Raw genomic sequence first — 21787 nt, forward strand, 5'->3', positions numbered from 1 at the left:
TGAAATGACTGATGGAAAAAGGAAATTTCACATATATATCGAACAGTATGCTGCTGAGTATGGGAGTGAGGCACAGTTTGGAACAGAACATAAACAACTTTGCTCGATATCTACCCGTGCTGTACTTTACTCAGGAAAAAGACACTGTGCCTTTTAAGTAAAGCAGCAACCTCAGTGAACTCTGAAGTCAGACTAGTCATGTCACAAAGGGCCATTAGCGCTGGGAGAGATTTTCATTTATTGGTCTGAGCTGGAGTTGATTCCCAGGCCCCAAGAGTGAAGGGACAATATGCTGCCTTTTTTAAATTCTTTTGGGCCTCCTTATCTCGAGAGACAATGGATACGCGCCTGGAGGTGGTCAGTGGTTTGTGAAGCAGCGCCTGGAGTGGCTATAAAGGCCAATTCTGGAGTGACAGGCTCTTCCACAGGTGCTGCAGAGAAATTTGTTTGCTGGGGCTGTTGCACAGTTGGCTCTCCCCTTGCGCCTCTGTCTTTTTTCCTGCCAACTACTAAGTCTCTTCGACTCGCCACAATTTAGCCCTGTCTTTATGGCTGCCCGCCAGCTCTGGCGAATGCTGGCAACTGACTCCCACGACTTGTGATCAATGTCACACGATTTCATGTCGCGTTTGCAGACGTCTTTATAACGGAGACATGGACGGCCGGTGGGTCTGATACCAGTGGCGAGCTCGCTGTACAATGTGTCTTTGGGGATCCTGCCATCTTCCATGCGGCTCACATGGCCAAGCCATCTCAAGCGCCGCTGACTCAGTAGTGTGTATAAGCTGGGGGTGTTGGCCGCTTCAAGGACTTCTGTGTTGGAGATATAGTCCTGCCACCTGATGCCAAGTATTCTCCGAAGGCAGCGAAGATGGAATGAATTGAGACGTCGCTCTTGGCTGGCATACGTTGTCCAGGCCTCGCTGTCGTAGAGCAAGGTACTGAGGACACAGGCCTGATACACTCGGACTTTTGTGTTCCGTGTCAGTGCGCCATTTTCCCACACTCTCTTGGCCAGTCTGGACATAGCAGTGGAAGCCTTACCCATGCGCTTGTTGATTTCTGCATCTAGAGACAGGTTACTGGTGATAGTTGAGCCTAGGTAGGTGAACTCTTGAACCACTTCCAGAGCGTGGTCGCCAATATTGATGGATGGAGCATTTCTGACATCCTGCCCCATGATGTTCGTTTTCTTGAGGCTGATGGTTAGGCCAAATTCATTGCAGGCAGACGCAAACCTGTCGATGAGACTCTGCAGGCATTCTTCAGTGTGAGATGTTAAAGCAGCATCGTCAGCAAAGAGGAGTTCTCTGATGAGGACTTTCCGTACTTTGGACTTCGCTCTTAGACGGGCAAGGTTGAACAACCTGCCCCCTGATCTTGTGTGGAGGAAAATTCCTTCTTCAGAGGATTTGAACGCATGTGAAAGCAGCAGGGAGAAGAAAATCCCAAAAAGTGTGGGTGCGAGAACACAGCCCTGTTTCACACCACTCAGGATAGGAAAGGGCTCTGATGAGGAGCCACCATGTTGAATTGTGCCTTTCATATTGTCATGGAATGAGGTGATGATACTTAGTAGCTTTGGTGGACATCCGATCTTTTCTAGTAGTCTGAAGAGACCACGTCTGCTGACGAGGTCAAAGGCTTTGGTGAGATCAATGAAAGCAATGTAGAGGGGCATCTGTTGTTCACGGCATTTCTCCTGTATCTGACGAAGGGAGAACAGCATGTCAATAGTCGATCTCTCTGCACGAAAGCCACACTGTGCCTCAGGGTAGACGCGCTCGGCCAGCTTCTGGAGCCTGTTCAGAGCGACTCGAGCAAAGACTTTCCCCACTATGCTGAGCAGGGAGATTCCACGGTAGTTGTTGCAGTCACCGCGGTCACCTTTGTTTTTATAGAGGGTGATGATGTTGGCATCGCGCATGTCCTGGGGTACTGCTCCCTCGTCCCAGCACAGGCATAGCAGTTCATGTAGTGCTGAGAGTATAGCAGGCTTGGCACTCTTGATTATTTCAGGGGTAATGCTGTCCTTCCCAGGGGCTTTTCCGCTGGCTAGGGAATCAATGGCATCACTGAGTTCCGATTTGGTTGGCTGTATGTCCAGCTCATCCATGACTGGTAGAGGCTGGGCTGCATTGAGGGCAGTCTCAGTGACAGCATTCTCCCTGGAGTACAGTTCTAGGTAGTGCTCAACCCAGCGGTCCATCTGTTTGCGTTGGTCAGTGATTATGTCCCCCGATTTAGATTTGAGGGGGGTGATCTTCTTGATGGTTGGCCCAAGAGCTCTCTTCATGCCATCATACATTCCTCTGATGTTTCCGGTGTCTGAGGCCAGCTGAATATGACTGCATAGGTGTTGCCAGTAGTCGTTTGCGCAACGCCTAGCTGTTCTTTGTGCAGTACTTCTGGCTGCTTTAAGTGCTGCGGATGTTAAATCGCTGGGGGCTTTCTTGTAGTTCAAAAGTGCAATGCGCTTAGCGGCTATGACAGGTTCCAGCTCTTCATTATGAGATTGAAACCAGTCTGCATTTCTCTTCGCACTTTTGCCGTAGGTGGTCAAAGCTGACTCATAGATGGCGTCTCTGATGTGGGCCCACTTGGTCTCAGCATCCCCTGTGGGAGTGTTTTGAAGGGCTGTTACAAGTGAATTTAGAAATTTTTGTAACAGCTGTGGGTGAGAAATTCTGCTCGTGTTGATGCGCGGGTGGCCCTTCTGCTTGGAATGATGCAACTTCTTTGGTCTGAGTCTAACCTTGCTGCACACCAGGGAGTGGTCGGTGTCGCAGTCCGCACTGTGGAAGCTGCGTGTGATTTGAACACTGTTTAAGGCGGCTCGCCTTGTGACAATGAGGTCTAGCTGGTGCCAACGACGTGATCTTGGGTGCCTCCATGAAACCTGGTGACAGGGTTTAGTGTGAAAGAACGAGTTGGTGATGCAGAGGTTATGATAGGTACACAACTCAAGCAGTCTCTGCCCGTTCTCATTCATCCTTCCAACGCCATAGCGCCCAAGGCAGGAGGGCCATGAGTCATGGTCGGCCCCAACCCTGGCATTAAAGTCCCCCAGCAGGAATAGGTGTTCGGTGTTGGGGATGCTGCTAATGATGTTATGGAGTTGTTCATAGAACTGGTCTTTAGCTTCAGGTGCGGAGCAGAGTGTTGGAGCATAGATGCTGAGTAGGTGTACTGGACCAGAGGTGGTGAGCAGTCGGATGGACAGTATGCGTTCCGAGCCATTTGAGGGAGGCTCTATCATGCTGAGCAAGGAGTTTCTGATAGCGAAGCCCACTCCATGCTGTCTTGGTTCTTCAGGATCCCTGCCCTGCCAGAAGAAGGTGTAGTCTTGCTCTGCTAGAGAGCCACTCGCGGGGAGGCGATAAATACGATATGCATTTAATAGTTTTGGGGGAATAGGTGGTGCATTAGGTTAATCATTTGTCTTGTGATCTGTGTGGAAGTTTATAAATTAATTAAAAATAATAGTGCAAATGCTTTTGAGTATAATATCTTTTTGTGGTTATTTTGCAGGCTTTGTGGATGCACTTAGATGTTTGCAATGAGCACTGTGGCTGGCATGCCCCAGTGTTTTGGATGCCAATGTATTGGACTCCGTAGAAATCGATTTTATCAGCAGCGAACGTCATGAGCATAGTGATCCCGATAGGGTTTGACACAACGGAGACCTCATATTTGGAAATGGCTGCAGGCTCAGAGTAAGCGATTTTATCATTGATTTGTGTACTTTTTATTTGAGAATGCTGCATTCCCCATTATAATGTTTATTTAAAATAGTACTATTAACCTACAATATCTGCTTGGTTGACTGAACTGTGGAAAATACATTTTGTTGTCCTGTGACAAGCCAGTTTAGTTGATTTACTTTTTCTTTAGAAATTTTTTTTAAAAAAAAGGTTCAGCTTTTAAAGATTTAATTGGTGTTCTTATATCAGGTATTTTATCTGGTTTAGTGTCATTGGTGACTCCTGTAAGCAGAGCTCACATCCACTATGATTCATCTTATTCTGCACATATCTAGAAAGAATTACAACATAACCCAGGAATCAAAACAGAACCCTTATTCTGTACTAGCTACGGAATGGATCGTATTCCGCCATGTGAATTCTCTTTTCACAGTGGATGTGGGAACTAGATGAGCACTGTTACTGAATTGAGACATAGCTTGAACCAATAATTTGTTTTTATTTACCTCAGTTGAACAAACAGAACACAGTTTCACACCTTTTTACAAGCGGTGAGAATGGTGCAGGTGAGCCCCAAGCTGACTGCGTACCTGAAGAATCTGGGGACGCTGCTGAACTTAACAGCAGTGCTTCATTTATGTAGATCTTTGAGTCGCGCCTGAATTCTGCCAGGTCCACTACCTGTCTGGAAGTGATCAGTGGTGGTGGGGAGGGGGAGAGGCTGAGTAGGCATAAAGAGTCCTTGCAGGTTTTGGGGGAAGCACTTTTGTTCCTCCTGGCCCTTAAGGAGTTCTGAGAAAAGTAATTGTTTAAAAACTTGACTGTGGCCTTTTCTGGCCAGTCATTCCCTCCCACTGTGGTTCTACTGTCAGGCTCCAAACAGTGCGGGACTCCAGCAGACTCTTTGTTAATATAGCATCGTGACGCTGACAATGTCATCGGACCATTAAGGGGCTCTTGGCTGACTTGAAAGTCGGCCGAGATAAGATGTTGATGGGCGGGAATGGAGTGACCTCAAGCCAGTAAGTTCACTTGATCTAATGTAAACCCCTCAAACACATCATTCTGGTGGGGGAGGTTAAAATTGAGGTCTATATGTTTGTGAGATAAGGTTTTGCCCATGGAGCTGTCAGTCACAGAGGGCTTTGGCCAATCAAGAAACCTGTCTTCAAACACCTGCCAATCGAAATTACCATTGATTTCAGCACTGAACATTTGGAGCTTTATCAGGAGGCCACCAAGAATCCATATAGCTGTGCGACTTGTTGTGCAGACTGAATAGGATTAAACAGCAAGGCCTGTGAGACAATGCCATCTGTACCAACAGCAAGATTTTGATGTGTTTTAGGATGGTAAAGTAGGCTCCCCTCCCCCCCCCCCCCAGGATGAACAACTTAACACTTCAATTTTCTGGGCCAAAACAAGCAAGCTTCTCTCCATTTGGTAATTCCCTTAGATTGGAAAACTGCACGTCACTCTGCTATTTGAGAAAGGTGGGAGAAGGGAAACCAGGGAATTACCAGCCAGTCAGCCAAACATCAATTGTCAGGAAATTGTTAGTCTATAGTTAAGGACAGGGTGCCTGAAAACCTTGAAAATGTTTACCTTAAAGAGAGCCAGCATGGATTTTTTTGGAGAGGTGACTAAAGAAATGGGCAGGGCAATGTATTTTCCTCATGACTTGGTGTTTGTGTGGGGCAGCTTGCCTAATTGTTCTAATATTATCTGAAATTAAATCTTTTGTTTATAAATTTGATCAACTGTGTCTCTCTTAAATACATATTTGAATGATAGTGGTTTTCAAAATGGGAAGTGATTTCCTCTGCCATTAGTGTACCAAAATTATCAAGGAAATCTTGGCCTGTGCTTCTGAAGTAGGTTACTATGAATAATTTGCTATACTTTTTTTATGCTGAAAATAATAATGTAATTGTATTATAAGCTGATCTACACTAAAATGTGAATGGCTCCTTCCTAAAATATTATACTGTGGAAACAGTTTCTCCTTATTTATCAAAATCCATCATAATTTTGAATGCTACTAACTCTTCCCTTAGTCTTCTCTGCTCCAAGGGGAATAATGTCAGTTTTGCTAGTCTGTCCACATAAAAAGTCCACTGTCCCTGATATCATTCTGGAAAATTTCTTCTGCATTCTCTCCAAGGCCTTCACATCCTTCCTAATGTGTAAGACCCAGAATTGACCACAATACTCTGGCTGAGACCTAACTACTGATTTATAAAGATTTAGCATAAATTCCTTGCTTTTGTTGTCTATATGCCTCTATTTATAAAGTTAGGAATCCTGCATACCTTTTTAATAGCTTTTATCAACTTGTCCTGCTGCCTTCAAAGATTTGTGTATGTGAACTCCCCAGCTATCTCTGTTCCTGAACCATTTAATTTATACTATCTCTTGTAGTCTGCCTCACAAAATGCATAATTTCAGACTCGTCTCCATTTAAATTTCATCTGCCACATGTCTGTTCACTTCACCAGTCTGTGTCCTCCTGAAGTCTGCTACTCTCCTCACTGTTTACTATATTTCCAAGTTTTGTGTCATCTGCAAACTTTGAAATTGTCTGCCGTATACCCAAGTCCAGGTCATTAATTTTAATAAAAGGAGCAGTGGACCTAATACTGACTGCTAGGAGATACCACTGTATATTTCCCTTTAGTCTGAAAAAGACCTGTGCACCACTACTGTCTGCTTTCAGTCTCTTAACCAATTTCATAACCATGCTGCTACTGTCCTTTTAATACTGTCTGCTTCAATTTTGCCAACTGATCCATGATGTGACACTCTATCAAACATCTTTTGAAAGTCCATATACACAACTGCAGTACCACCATTAACCAGTACCACAATAAGTAATCTCGTGTCTTGGCATATCCCTCACTCAACCTTTACCATCAAGCTAAGGGATCAGCCCTGGTTCAGTGAAGAATGCAGGTGAGCATGCCAGGTGCCAGCCTGGTGAAGTTACAACATGGGACTACATGCATGTGCTAATCAGCACGCAAAAAAGTAAAGTGATCCCACAACCAACGGATCAGGTTAAAGCTCTGCAGTCCTGCCGCATCCAGTTATGAATGGTGATGGGAAATAATAAAAACTAACCGGAGCAGGAGGCTCCACAAACATCTCCATCCTCGATGATGGCAGCATCCAGCACATCAGTGCTAAAGACAAGGCTGAAACATTTGTACCCACCTTCAGCCAGAGGTGCTGAATAGATGATCGATTCCAGCCTCCTCCTGAGGTCCCCAGCATCACAGATGAAAGTCTTCAGCCAATTCAGTTCTCTCCACATGATATCAAGAAACAGCTGAAGGTACGATGCGGCAAAGAGCCCTGACGCAAATTCAATCTTGCCAATTACCACTTGATCGGTCTATTCTTGATCATCAGCAAAGTGATGGAAGGTGTCACTGATAGTGCAATCAAGTGCCACTTACTCAGCAATAACCTGCTCAGTTTGGGTTCAGCCAGGGCACTCAGCTCCAGATCTCATTACAGCCATGTTCCAAACGGGACAAAAGAATTGAATTCTATAAGTCTATATGCAATAAGACCTGGACAGCATTCAGGCTTGGGCTGATAAGTGGCAAGTAACACTCGTCTGACGCAAGTGCCAGGCGAATGACCTTCTCCAACAATAGAGAATCTAACCATTTGCCCTTGATGTTCAATGGCATTGCCATTGCTGAATCCCCCACTATCAACATACTGAGGGTTATCATTGACCAGACACTAAACTGGACTAGTCATACATAAATGTTGCAACAAGAGCAGGTCAGGGATTGGGAATTCTATAGCGAGTAACTCGCTTCCTGACTCCCCAGAGCCAGTCCACCATCTACAAGGCACAAGTCAGGAGTATGATGGAATACTATCCTTTTGCCAAGATGACTGTAGCTCCAACAGCATTCAAGAATGTCGACACGATCCAGGACAAAGCAACCGGCTTGATCTACACCTCATTCACCACCTTAAACATTCACTCCCTCCACCACAAGCGCACAATGGCCGCAGTGTGTACCATCTACAAGATGCACTGTAGCAACTCACCAAGCCTCCTTCAACAGCACCTTCCAAACCTGTGACCACTACCAGCTAGATGGACAAGGGAAGCAGATGCATGGGAACACCAGTACCCGTAAATTTCCCTCCAAGCCATACACTGTCCTGACTTGGAACTATATCACCATTCCTTCACTGTTGCTAGGTCAAAAACCTGGAAGTCTGTTCTTAACAGCACTGTGGGGGTCTGAACCGAATAACTTTTCTGCTTTTGTTATGACCAAGGCACTGTTAATTCAGTCCCACTGCACCACAGGTCATAGCATGTCAAAAACGGTTCCCACCTACCGAAGAATAACCAAATTAAACACTTTATTTGTCCCCCAGAATAAAGCACACCAAACCAGGTTTCTTTAAACAACATTAACTATTTATTAAAAATTAAATTATAGGTCTTAACTACTAACAAGATAAATCTATAAATATGAAAAACTCCTTATTTCTTTAACTCTCATGCACACACACATATATTCAAAAACACCAGATAACCGGGGAAGAGAATTTGGTTTACAGCTGTTTCTTCGGAATAAAAAGGAAAAATAAAATTATTGAGTTTATCACGTTCTGGCCGGATGTTTTCAGTACAGTGTGGTGTCCCAGAGTTGAATGGTCAGATGCCACTCGTCTCTCCAGGTGAGGTTGATGAACAGTCTTTGATCATTAGACGTTCAAGGCAATTTATCTACAGCAGGCGTCACACTGGCCTTTCAGCAAAGGGTGTAGCAACAGGTCTGCTTGGGTTTTTAAAGTAGCAGTCTAACAGTAGAAGCTTTCTTGAGATTTCAGGATCTCCCAAAACACAGGAGGCCACAGGAACCACTCTGGATGCAGGAATTCTTCGGATACTGGACGTAATAGGAACGTGCCACCTTTCCAATGCAGGGTTTCCTTTTAAGAGATGTAGGATTCCTGTACAGAGAGAGGTAACACTTTTCTGGGTCTTCCTCTCTTGCTTCAGGCAGGTCAAAGCAAAGATTTCAAATGTCTGCTCGTTGTCCAACTCATTGGTTTTTAAAAGTGTCCAAAGTGGAACAAACCTTCCGGAGCTGATTACATGAACAGACAGTGTAGCTCCTCTGTCACTCAGAGGAGGTCAAAACCTCTTGCTATTTCCTTGAAACTGCTTGCTTCCCCTATTTTTGCATACAAAGTCAACACCCAAAATTTCCAGCTATTTGCAGGTGTCTTAAGTCTACTGAAAATCCTTTTTTCAGTTTTTTAAAACACGTAGAAGTCTTAAGATTTTAGTACAAAAATAAAACCTTTTGTAACACTTGGATCACTGCAACCTTTTAAGTACCTCCTTATTTTCTGTCGCCTTATCCAGTTTCTCTACCTCCTTTACTGTAACATTGGCATCATCCTCTTGAAGATAGTTGCAAGGTACTCATTCAGTACCTCAGGTACATCCCCTGCCCCAACAAGATGATTTTCTTTTTGGTCCCAATCAGGGCCTCCCTTTCTTTGACTACCCTTTCACTCTTCGTATGTTTATAAAAGACATTAGTGGGAAAGTGGGCAAGGGAGTGGCAAATGGAATTTAACGCAGACAAGTGTAAAGTGATGCATTTTGGGAAGTTAAACCAGGGCAGGACATCTACAGTGAATGGCAGGGCCCTGGGGAGTGTTGTTGAGCAGAGTGACCTTGGGGTGCAAGTACATAGTTCCCTGAAAGTGGCAACACAGGTAGACAGGGTGGTGAAGAAGGCGTATGGCATGCTTGCCTTCATCAGCCGAGGCACTGAGTACAAGAGTTGGGACGTTATGTTACAGTTGTAAATAACGTTGGTTAGGCCACATTTGGAGTATTATGTGCAGTTCTGGTCGCCGCACTACAGGAAAGATGTGATTAAGCTAGAGAGGGTGCAGAAAAGATTCACAAGGATGTTGCCAGGTTTGGAGGGCTTGAGTCTGTTTCCCATGGTAGGAGTGACTAAAACTAAAGGGCATAGATTTAAGGTGAGAGGGAGGAGGTTTAAACGGGGTCAAAGCGTTAGATTTTTCTCACAATATAGTGGGTTTCTGGAATGAGCTGCCTGAGGAGGTGGTGGAGGCAGGAACAGTAGCAACATTTAACAGGCACCTGGACAGGTACTTGAATGAGCAAGGCATAGAGAGATATGGAATTAATGCAGGCAGGTGGGATTAGTATAGATAGGCATTATGGTCGGCATGGACACGGTGGGCCAAAGGGCCTGTTTCTATGCTGTATGACTCTATGTTCCCTTTTATGTCACCCACTAGTTTATTCTCATACTTTCTTTTGCTCCTCTTATTTTCTTTTTCTGTTCTCCTCTGCACTTTCTGTATTTTGCTTGATTACTGTATTATGAACCTGACTTTTCTCATAAGCCCTATTTTTCTGCCTCAAAGTCTTTAGTCATCCAGGGAGCTGTAGTTTTGGATACCCTTCCTTTCCCTCTGAGGGAAACGTTGAGTCTAGTTCACTTGGTATAGATGAGCTTAAACCTGGAATTTTCCTGGTAATAAATTTACCCACTTAGACAGTTTATGGTAAGGTTTTTTCCCTTATTCTCTTGATATCAATGATCTTTCACCCTTTATTGAAGCAGGGCTGGAAAATTTCATGCAGCAGTCCTTTCTTCCCTTTAACTGTTGAATTTCCCGAATTTCAACAACCCGGCCAGCCAGTGTGAAAGCTTCAGAAGAGATAAAATCGGAGGCATAAAGCCAATTAAAATATTTAAATGAATGACCCGCCTCCTGGGAGTGTGTTGCCCCGTCCACCCGCCGTCGCCTCCGTTAAAACTGGAAGTGGGTGGGTAGAGTTCAGGTTTGAGATTTTTCAAAGTTTTAACTTCCCACCTGACCCAAACTTAGCTGTTTCAATCATCACTGGGCAAATGCGGTTAATTAGGGAAAGTCCGCACGGATTTGTGAAGGGCAAATCATGTTTGACTAACTTGCTGGAGTTTTTTTGATGAGGTAACAGAGAAGGTTGATCAGGGCAATGCTGTTGATGTGGTGTACATGGACTTCCAAAAAGCATTTGATAAAGTACCACACAACTTTGTGAGCAAAGTTATAGCTCATGGAATAAAAGGGACAGTAGCAACATGGATACGGAATTGGCTGAGTGACAGGAAGCAGAGGGTACTGGTTAATGGATGTTTTCGGGCTGGAGGAAGGTCTGTAGTGGAGTTCCCCAAGGATAGGTGTTGCGATCCTTGCTGTTCCTGATAAATATTAATGACCTACACCTTGGTGTACAGGGCACAATTTCAAAATTTGCGGATATTACAAAAGTTGGAAACATTGTGAACTGTGAGGCGGATAGTGTAGAACTTAAAAAGGACATAGACAGGTTGGTGGAATGGGTGAACAAGTGGCAGATGAAATTTAATGCAGAGAAGTGTGAAATAATTCATTTTGGTAGGAAGAACGAGGAAACACAAGGTGCAATGCTGAAGGGGGTGCAGGAGCAGAGGGACCTGGGTGTATATGTGCATAAATCATTGAAGGTGACAGGACAGGTTGAGAGAGCGGTTAATAGAGCATGCAGCATCCTAGGATTCATTAATAGAGATATAGAATACAAAAGCAAGGAAGTTATGTTAAACTTGTACAGAACATTGATTCTGCCTCAATTGGAGTATTGTGTCTAGTTCTGGGCACCACACTTTAGAAAAGATGTGAAGGCATTGGAGAGAGTGCAGAAAAAGTTCACGAGAATGGTTCCAGGAATGAGGAACTTCAGTTATGTGGATAGATTGGAGAAGTTGGGACTGTTTTCCTTGGAGAAGAGAAGGTTGAGAGGAGATTTGACAGGGGAAAAACTGTTCCCATTGGTGGAGGGGCCAAGAACAAGGGGGCACAGATTTAAGATGATGGGCAAAAGAAGCAATAGCGACATAAGGAAAAACTTCTTGACGCAGCAAGTGATTGGGATCTGGAATGGACTGTCTGAGAGTGTGGTGGAGGCAGGTTCAATTGAGGTATTCAAGAGGCAATTGGATTGTTCTCTGAAAAGGAAGAATGTACAGGGCTATTGGGAGAGGGCCGGGGAGTGGCGCTCGGTAAATTGCTCTTTTGGAGAGTCAGCACAGATATGATGGGCCAAATGGTCTCCTTTTTTGCTGTAATAATTCTGTGATTCTGAGCCACAAGGGGATATTAAGGCACATGTGGTAGGTTTTAAGGAGCATCTTAAAGGTGGAAAGAGAGGTGGAGAGATATAGGGAGGAAATTCCATAGCTTAGGGCTTCAGCAGATAAAGGCTGTCAGCTGGCAGACCTGTCTGTGGTCGTAACTTCCTGTTTGCGATCATTCCAATTAGCCCTGTCATATAGCCAAACCTTAAATGGTGCTTGGGAAAGACCAAAGTGTTCAGAGTGCCAAATGCTGTTTTAAGGATTTTTGATGTAATGGACAAGTCGGTCAATTCTTGACTTGAGTAATTATTATCACAACTGTGATGAGTGTGAAGCTACTAGCAGTGACTGAAGAGCTGAATGCAGCATACACATGGTCTGTGTGTACTTTTTCTCGTAGATGGTCCTCAGGATGATAATTGAAGAGAATGATCAGGACAACTAAAGTTAGTTGATTGAATTCTGCATCCTTTTTAACTGTTAGGCAAAATTTAGTTAATAGTGCAACGGATTGTAAATTGTGATGAGAAGCAGCTCAATATGACTGAATTGTCTGTGGCAATGCACATTGGAGGATTTTTTTGTACTGTGTAACCTATAATATATTCGAGCTATTGATTTACAGCGATCAAATAAGTAAAATTATATTTTTATTACAAAATGTTATCGGTATTTGAGTTCAAATTATGTGACGATTTTTACATTTTTATAGAAATTGTAAACTAGTAAACATTGTTTGTTTATTCACATCCTGAATTTTATAATCTTACCTTGTTGTTCAAGACTTGGATGCACAGGAAGACAATAGGAAGTACATTAGAGATAGGTAGGTGTGTAGAGGTAGTGGAGGGTGTGACATGGTTTGGTATTGTTGCAAAGTTGGTCATGGGATATGGGAGTACTGGGAGGGGTGGGGAGTGATGGGATGTGGAAAGAACAAGTGGTACAATATTGGGGAGTGGGATCCTTTGGCATTGGAATTGGGGAGTGATACTGAGTAATCTGGGAGTAGTGTGTTAGAGTGTGGAAGTGAAAGGAGGTGGCTGCTGGGATGTGGCAATGGTAAGGGATTTCTGGCAGTGGATGTACTTGGAACGGTCTCCTGAGCTGTGGAACAGTAAGATGGATGGTTACCATGAACAAGTTGCTGTTGAAAATAGTGGCTTAGCCATATATCCAATTGGGAATTGTCTGTAAGTTCTTTAGAGTGCTGATTGTACTTCACTCCCGTTGAAAATGCTTCAGACTTGGTATTGGTCTCCAAGTAACAGTTAGAAATAGCACAATAGAGTCTTTCTTGGGAGTGGGTTGGAATGGAGATCAGCGGAAAAGACATGGAGGCTTGGGATGGAATAGTGAAGAGGATGTGGGAAGCACAGCTACTTTGGGGAGGGATGCAGGATAGTGAAGGCAGTAAACCTAAGTTCCTCCTTCCTTTCTCAAATTTTGCCAGAAAATCTTAGTGTCTACTATGGCTTTATTTAACTAGAAATTAAATATTTGTTTAAGTAACAGAGACTTCTCAGCCAAGCTTGGTGCTGGGGAAATACTTTTTGGAATCCTGTAATTCACGCTGCTTGAGGAAATCCCAAGAAACATATTTCTGCATAAAATGGGGATATGGATGGGTTGGGGTGTCTACAACTGGTGGAGGTGGACAAAACTGGTCTGTTGGAGAACTGCAAATGGGGGCTTTCTATGGAACTAATATAAGCTTTCATTGACCCCATTCTGCCTTTAGTATTAAAGCAGGACTTTGCTTGAGGTGTGGAAGCCTATTTTATATCAAACTAATTCTAAGCTCTTATTTTTTGGTCGGGGGGGGGGTGGGGTATCTCACCCCACAATAAGAAAAACGGTGATTCATGGTCACAGCCAGGAATGTTTTTTTCTTCATAACTTCTAAGATGCAGGAGCAGGATGGTAATGGGCAATTGGTTGGAGCAGCAGTGGTGGAGGGTGCTTGTCTGCATTTGGTAGTATGAGAACTGGTAGGAAGGAAGGAACAGGGAAAGGCAGCAGGGCACCATCAGGTCAAAGATCTACCTCAAATGGGTGGAGAACTGGCTTGGAGAATGAGCTGGGAAATGTGGGGGTGGGTGAGGTTATAAAGGATAACCATATTAAAATTGGTGTAATAGGCACACATCAGGCTAGATTTTGTGCTGGAGGCAGGGCTCATGGCACGGGCTGAAAAGGCAGGGGCAACCCAGTATCTGCCTTTTCATGCTCAACAGCCTACAGATTAAGAATTGGCCTCTTTAGTCACCAATAATCATGCCAGCTACCACAGAGACAAGCCATCCCATGATCTAAGTCTGTGAAGAATCTTCCACCATCACACCTCCAGTGGTGGTGCTAATCCCCAATTATCTGACTCTTTGTCATCCCAATTTGTTTGTGGTTCCTTCCTCCTCTTTCCCTATGCTGATCACCCTTCCCACCCCCCATATTCTCTTCGCCCCTCGCTGCCTTACCTCCCACTGCCCCTCCACTCCCCCCTACTCCCCCTCCTCTTTGCTCCCTCTCCTCTTCGCAACCCCTCCCCTTTGCGCGCACCCCCCCCCCCCCCCCCCCCCCCATACAGGAGGCAGGCAGAGGAAGTTGGCAGGAACTGGGAATGAGATACAGAGATAGCATCTGCTGGCTGGGAACTAATGAAAAAGCAGCCAGCAGGATTGGAAGGGTGGCTTGAGCTCTTGGGAACCAGGGACTACAAGAAGAGAAAGTAATCTTAATAAATTTAAAAGTTAATGAAATTATAGTAAATGAGATTGGGAAATAAAAATTACCTGATTTGGAGGAAGTCGCTGAAACAGCTTGTGGACCAGTGTAACTTGCACCAGAGCACCATCTTGTGGCAGCAGATCTTCATTACTGCTTCCTATGACAGCATTGCCATGTGGTCAGGGTTCTTCAAGTATAGAATTTTGGGTAAATGTTTGCAGAGGGTTATAAATGTTGACCTAAAAGCATTATTTAAGAATTATAACACAGGAAGTAAGGGTAATATGAAGAGGAAATAGATAAACCTATATTAATGACTGAGACGAAGAGATCGAGAGTAAAGAATTGAAGTTTGCTGACGATACAAAGCTAGGTGGGAATGCAAGCTGAGAGGACACAAAGAGGCTGCAAAGAGATATAGGTAGGCTAAATGAGTGGGCAACAAGGTGACAGATGGAGTATAATGTGGGGAAGTGTGAGGTTATTCACTTTGGTAGTAAGAATAGAAAAGCAAAATATTTTTCAAAAGGTGTGAAACTTGTAAATGTTGTTCATAGGGACTTGGGAGTACTTGTACAAGGAACACAAAAAGTTAGCATGTAGGTACAGCAAGCAATTAGGAAGGCAAATGGAATGTTGGCCTTTATTGCAATGGGATTGGAGTACATGAATAAGAAAGTCTTGCTACAGTTGTACAGGGCTTTGGTGAGACCACACCTGGAGTACTGTGCATAGTTTTGGTCTCCATATAGGGAAGGATAGGCTTGCCTTGAAGAGGGTACAACCAAAGTTCAGTAGATTAGTTCCAGGGGTGAGAGGGTTGTCCTCTGATGAAAGGCTGTGCAAATTGAGTCTGTACCCTTTGGAGTTTAGAAGAATGTGAGGTGATCTCATTGAAACATACAAGATTCTGGAGGGGCTTGACAGGGTAGACACTGAGAGGTTGTTTCCTTGGTTGGGGAAACAATCTCGGGATAAGGGGCCAATCTTTCAGGACTGAGATGAGGAGAAATTACTTCAGTCAAAGAGTTGTGAATCTTTGGAATTCTTTACACTACCGGGTTGTGGATGTGCCATCGTTGAGTATATTTAAGGCTGAGATAGATGTTTGGTCTGTCAAGGAATCAAGGGATATGGGGAGCATGTGGAAAAGTGGATTTGAAGCCTGGCATTAGTCATAATCGTATTGAACAGTGGAGCAGGCTCAAGGAGCCATATGGTCTTCTGCTCCTATTTCTTAAATTCTTATGTAGGAAATGCACACACATGCAAGACTTTTGATATATAGGTAGATATTAACAGATTGTATGTAGATATAAAATTAAGATATATATATAGTCTATGGGGCTGTCACCATTTTAAAAAATGAATCGTTTAATCTCAATTAAAAATTTTAATCTGTAAATGTTGGTTTTAATAACATCTAATTGATACATTTATTGCATCCATATCTTTCACATTTGTTATGCATATTTTTAAGTTGAAACAGAATCCTTTTAAATTCATGCAGTGTTACTACAAACTGTAGTACTGTTAGTAAATAAAGAAAGGATTGGAAAAAGGATTACATTTTAATGATGAAAGCTAAGTACCTGGCCTTGCTCAATTGAGCACCGACGTGGCCCAAAATACTGAACTGAATCAGTAATTAAAGAGGACACCTGAACCTCTGCTGCTTGCTATTAGTGGCATCACAAATCAGCAAGTTTAACATTTAAAAACAAATTAATCTTTAACTTTGTTTTCAGAAGCTGTGTAACCCAGACACCATGGGTTCAAGCCATCTTTATTCACTGTATAAGTAGTCTTGAAGGTCTGCAGAAAAACCTGTCCAGGGTTCCAATTTTCTGTACTGGGAATTTTGCCGCACGTGTTCCCTATGTATCATCTTTTTGCTCATTATTGTTAACAGGAATTGGGTGCCATACATCAAAATGGTTCACTCTGAGTGGAGTAAGAAGTGCATGTTTATTCACAGTGCCACCAACATTTGATAAGGTGCCACATCAAAGGTTACTAAGCTAAATAAGAGCTCATGGCATTGGGGGTAACATATTCGCGTGGACAGAGGATTGGTTAGCTAACAGGAAACAGAGAGTAGGCATAAATGGGTAATTTTCAGGTTGGCAAGATGTGACGAGTGGAGTGCCACAGGGATCATGGGAACATAGGAACAGGAGTAGGCCATTCAGCCCATCGAACCTGCACCGCCATTCAGGACCATCATCCACTTCAATGCCTTTATCCCACACTATCCTCATTTCCCCGTATGTCAATTGTATTTCAAAATCTCAGTCTCTGCTTTAAACATACTCAATGACTCAGCTTCCACAGCCCTCAGTGGTAGAGAATTCCAAAGATTCACAACCCTCTGAGTAAAGAAATTTCTCCTCACTTCTGTCCTAAGTGACTTTCCCCTTATTTCCCACTTTGTAGATTTCCCAACCGGGGAAAGATCGTAGCTGAATCTACCCTGTCTATCCCTTCAGGTATATTGTCTTTGTCTTTCAACACACCATTAACATATTGTTTGCCTTTGCTCCGTGACCTTTTGGTCAGCTATGTGGCCTGGTCCAATCTGCACCTTCTCCTTTGTTATCTCTTGCCCAACCCCCACCTCACTTGTTTATAATCTGTGACTTTTCTAATATTTGTCAGTTCCGAAGAAGGGTCACTGATCCGAAACGTTAACTCTGCTTCTCTTTCCACAGATGCTGCCAGACCTGCTGAGTGAATCCAGCATTTCTTGTTTTTGTTTTCCTTCAGGTATATTGTAGGTTTCAATGAGATCACCTCTCATTCTTCGAAACTCTGGCAAATACAGGCCCAGTTTCCCCAACCTCTCTTCATAGGACAGTCCCACCATCCCGGGAACAAGTCTGGTGAACCTTCATTGCACTCCCTCTATGGCAATAATGTCCTCCCTAAGGTAAAGAGACTAAAACTGCACACAGTACTCCAGGTGTGGTCTAACCAAGGTTCTATACAGTTGAAGCAAGACTTCACTACCCCTGTACTCAAATCCTCTTGCGATAAAGGCTAACATACCATTAGCCTTCTTAATTGCTTGCTGCACATACACGTTAGCTTTCATTGACTTATTGACAAGGACACTCAGGTTCCTTTGTACATCTACACTTTCTAATCTCTTACCATTTAAGAAATACTCTGCACATCTGTTCCGCCTACCAAAGTGGATAACATCACATTTTTCCACATTATATTCCATCTGCCACGTTCTTGCCCACTCACTAGGTCTGTCCAAATCCCCTTGAAGCCGCTTTGCATCTTCCTCACATTCCCACCTAGTTTTGTGTCATCCGCGAACTTGGAAATACTACATTTTCCCCACATCCAGATCATTGATATATATTGTGAACGGTTGGGGCCCAAGCACTGATCCCTGCAGTACCCCACTAGTCACAGCCTGCCAACGCAAGAATGACCCATTTATTCCTACTCTCTGGTTTCTGCCTGTTAATCACTCCTTAATCCATGCCAGTATATTACCTATCCCATGTGCTTTAATTTTGCTAACCAACCTCTTGTGGGGGACTTTATCAAAGACCTTTTGAAAATCTAAGTATACCATGTCCACTGACTCCCCTTTATCAATTCTGTTAGTGACATCCTCAAAAATCTCCAACAGGTTCATCAAACATGATTTCCCATTCGTAAATCCATGTTGACTATGCCCAATCAGATCATTGTTATCCAAGTGTCCATTTATCACATCCTTTAGATTAGATACCAGCATTTTCCCAATGACTGATGTAAGGCTAACAGGTCTGTAATTCCCTGTTTTCCCTCTCTCTCCCTTCTTAAATTGTGTGGTGACATTTGCGACCTTCCAATCTGCAGGAACCGCTCCAGAATCTATAGAAGTTTGGAAGATTATCACCAATGCATCCAACATCTCCAGAGCTACCTCTTTCAACACTGGGATGTAGCATATCAGGTCTTGGGGGCTTATCAACCTTCAGCCCCATTAATTTCTCCAATACAACTTTCTTACTAATACTAATTTCCTTCAATTCCTCATTCCACCTAATCCGTTGGATCTCTAATTCGTGGGAGATTTCTTGTATCTTCCTCAGTGAAGACAGACACAAAGTAATCATTTAGCTTCTCTGCCATTTCTCTAATCCCCATTATAAATTCTCCTGACTGCCTGTAATGGACCCACATTTGACAGCCAAATGTTTCCTTTTTACGTACCTATAGAAGCTTTTACAGTCCGTTTTTATATTTTTGCTAGCTTACATTCATATTCTATTCTCCCTTTCTTTATCAGTTTTTTCATCCTCCTTTGCTGTATTCTAAAATCCTCCCGGTCCTCAGGCTTACTACTATTTCTGGCAACTTTTTAGGCCTTTTCTTTTAATCTTGTACAATCCTGAACTTCCTTTGTTATCCACAATTGACTGCCTTTACTTTTGGGGTTTTTGTGCCTTGAAGGAATGTATAGTTGCTGTAAACTGTGTAATATTTATTTAAAGACTAACCATTGCCTATGTACTGTCATAACCTTTAATGTATTTTCCCAATCCACCTCAGCCAATTTGCCCCTCATACCTTCATAATTTCTTTTGTTCAAATTTAACACCCTGGCTTCGGATTGAACTACCTCACTTTCAAACATAATGTAAAATTCTATCATATTATGGTCACTCATCCCTAAAGGTTCTTTTACAACAAGCTTATTAATTAGCCCTTTCTCATTACATAATAGATCTAAAATAGCCTGTTCTCTAGTCGGTCCCTCAACGTACTGCTCTAGAAAACCATCCATAACACACTCCAGAAACTCGTCCTCCACAGCATTAGTGCTAATTATGTTTACCCACTCTACATGCAGATTGAAGTCACCTGTGATTAATGTATTACCCATGCTACATGCTCCTTTAATCTTCTGATTATTACCATGCCCCACACTACCACTACTGTTTGGCCTATTAACAACTCCTACCAATGTTTGCTGCCTCTTGCTGTTCCTTAGCTCCACCCAAACGGATTCCACATTTTGTTCTTCCGATCTGAAATCCTCCCTTACTGATGTACTGATCCCTCTTGCTGTTTCTTAGCTCCACCCAAACAGATTCTACATTTTGTTCTTCCAATCTGAGATCGTCCCTTACTAAAGTACTGATCCCATCCCTCATTATCAGTGCAGCACCACCTTCTTTTTGCCTGTCCTTCCTAAGTGCTGGGACCTCAACTATTTACAATTTATAGCAATGACTTGGATGAAAGGACAGAATGTATGGTTACTAAATTTGCTGATGACACAAGGATAGGTAGGAAAGTAAGTTGTGAAGAGGACGTGAATCTGCAAAGGATATAGATAGGTTAAGTAAGTGGGCAGAAATTTGGCAAATGGAGTATAATGTGGGAAAATGTGAACTTATCCACTTTGGCAGGAAGAACAGTGAAGCAGCATATTATTTAAATGGAGAGAGATTGCAGAGCTCTGAGGTACAGGGATCTAGGTGTCTTGGTACATGAATCACAAAAGGTTGGTATGCAGATACAGCAAGTGAATAAGAAGGCAATTGGAATGTTATCATTTATTGCAAGGGGAATGGAATATAAAAGGGATGTTTTGATACTGTTGTACAGGGTATTGGTGAGACCACATCTGGTATACTGTATACAGTTTTGGTCTCCTTATTCAAGAAAGGATATAAATGCGTTAGGGGCAGTTCAGGGAAGGTTCTGACTGATACCCGAGATGGCAGGGGGTGGAGTTATCTTATGAAGAAATGTGGACAGGTTGGGTCTGTATCCATTGAAGTTTAGAAGAATGAGAGGTGATCTTCCTGAAACATGTAAGATCCTGAGGGGACTTGACAGGGTGGATGTTGAAAAAATGTTTCCCCTTGGGGGAGCGACTAGAACTAGGGGGCACAGTTTAAAAATAAGGTGTTGCCCGTTTAAGACAGAGATGAGGAGAAACCTTTTCTCCGAGGGTTGTGAATCTTTGGAACTGCAGAAAGCGGCAGAGGCAGAGTCATTGAATATTTTTAAGGCAGAGGTAGATAAATTCATCACTAACAAGGGAGTCAAAGGGTATTGGGGTAGGCAGGAAAGTGGAGTTGAGGCCACAATCAGATCAGCCATGATCTTCTTAAATGACGGAGCAGGCGCGAAGGGGCCGAATGGTCTACTCCTGTTCCTAATTAAAAGAACAAAAAACAGTACAGCACAGGAACAGGCCATTCGGCCCTCCAAGCTTGCGCTGATCTTGATGCCTGCCTAAACTAAAACCTTCTGCACTTCCGGGGACCGTATCCCTCTATTCCCATCCTATTCATGTATTTGTCAAGATGCCTCTTAAATGTCACTATCGTACCTGCTTCCACCACCTCCCCCGGCAGCAAGTTCCAGGCACTCACCACCCTCTGTGTAAAGAACTTGCCTCGCACATCCCCTCTAAACTTTGCCCCTCTCACCTTAAACCTATGTCCCCTAGTAACTGACTCTTCCACCCTGGGAAAAAGCTTCTGACTATCCACTCTGTCCATGCCGCTCATAACTTTGTAAACTTCTATCATGTCACCCCTCCACCTCCATCGTTCCAGTGAAAACAATCCGAGTTTATCCAACCTCTCCTCATAGCTAATGCCCTCCAGACCAGGCAACATCCTGGTAAACCTCTCCAAAGCCTCCACGTCCTTCTGGTAGTGTGGTGACCAGAATTGCACGCAATATTCTAAGTGTGGCCTAACTAAGGTTCTGTACAGCTGCAGCATGACTTGCCAATTTTTATACTCTGTGCCCCGACGGATGAAGGCAAGCATGCCGTATGCCTTCTTGACTACCTTATATACCTGCGTTGCCACTTTCAATGACCTGTGGCCCTGTACGCCCAGATCTCTCTGCCTGTCAATACTCCTAAGGGTTCTGCCATTTACTGTATACTTCCCACCTGCATTAGACCTTCCAAAATGCATTACGTAAGTTCATAACAGATGGAGAAGTCACAGTTCAGCATGTCCAATCTTTGGGCCGGTGGTCAGCAAAACCTTAGTCCTATCTCAATATTTTCCACATAAATGACCTGTTAACGTGTTAGAAAAAAGTTAATCTGTAAACAATCTATTAAAAAAAGCAAACTTGTTAACCACAGAGGTTAGCTGCGATTAATAAACAGCCATAATT

At 43.4% G+C, this 21787-nt stretch overlaps 1 protein-coding gene across 6 annotated transcripts in view; it reads left to right on the forward strand.

Annotated features, from left to right (window-relative positions):
* The window catches only part of kmt2e (lysine (K)-specific methyltransferase 2E), a 165993-nt gene that overhangs the window by 24416 nt on the left and 119790 nt on the right, over nt 1-21787 (forward strand). For 5 of the 6 annotated variants that reach the window (XM_068059267.1, XM_068059271.1, XM_068059270.1 and 2 more), the window contains exon 2: nt 3532-3716. The exons of the other annotated variant lie outside the window; for it this stretch is intronic. In XM_068059267.1, coding sequence (XP_067915368.1) covers nt 3646-3716 — 71 coding nt within the window. In that variant the 5' untranslated portion in view covers nt 3532-3645. The remainder of the gene's footprint in view (nt 1-3531; nt 3717-21787) is intronic. 6 annotated transcript variants of the gene reach the window in all.

Source organism: Heterodontus francisci, chromosome 27 (genome assembly GCF_036365525.1).
Source record: "Heterodontus francisci isolate sHetFra1 chromosome 27, sHetFra1.hap1, whole genome shotgun sequence".
Taxonomy (NCBI): Eukaryota; Metazoa; Chordata; class Chondrichthyes; order Heterodontiformes; family Heterodontidae; genus Heterodontus; species Heterodontus francisci.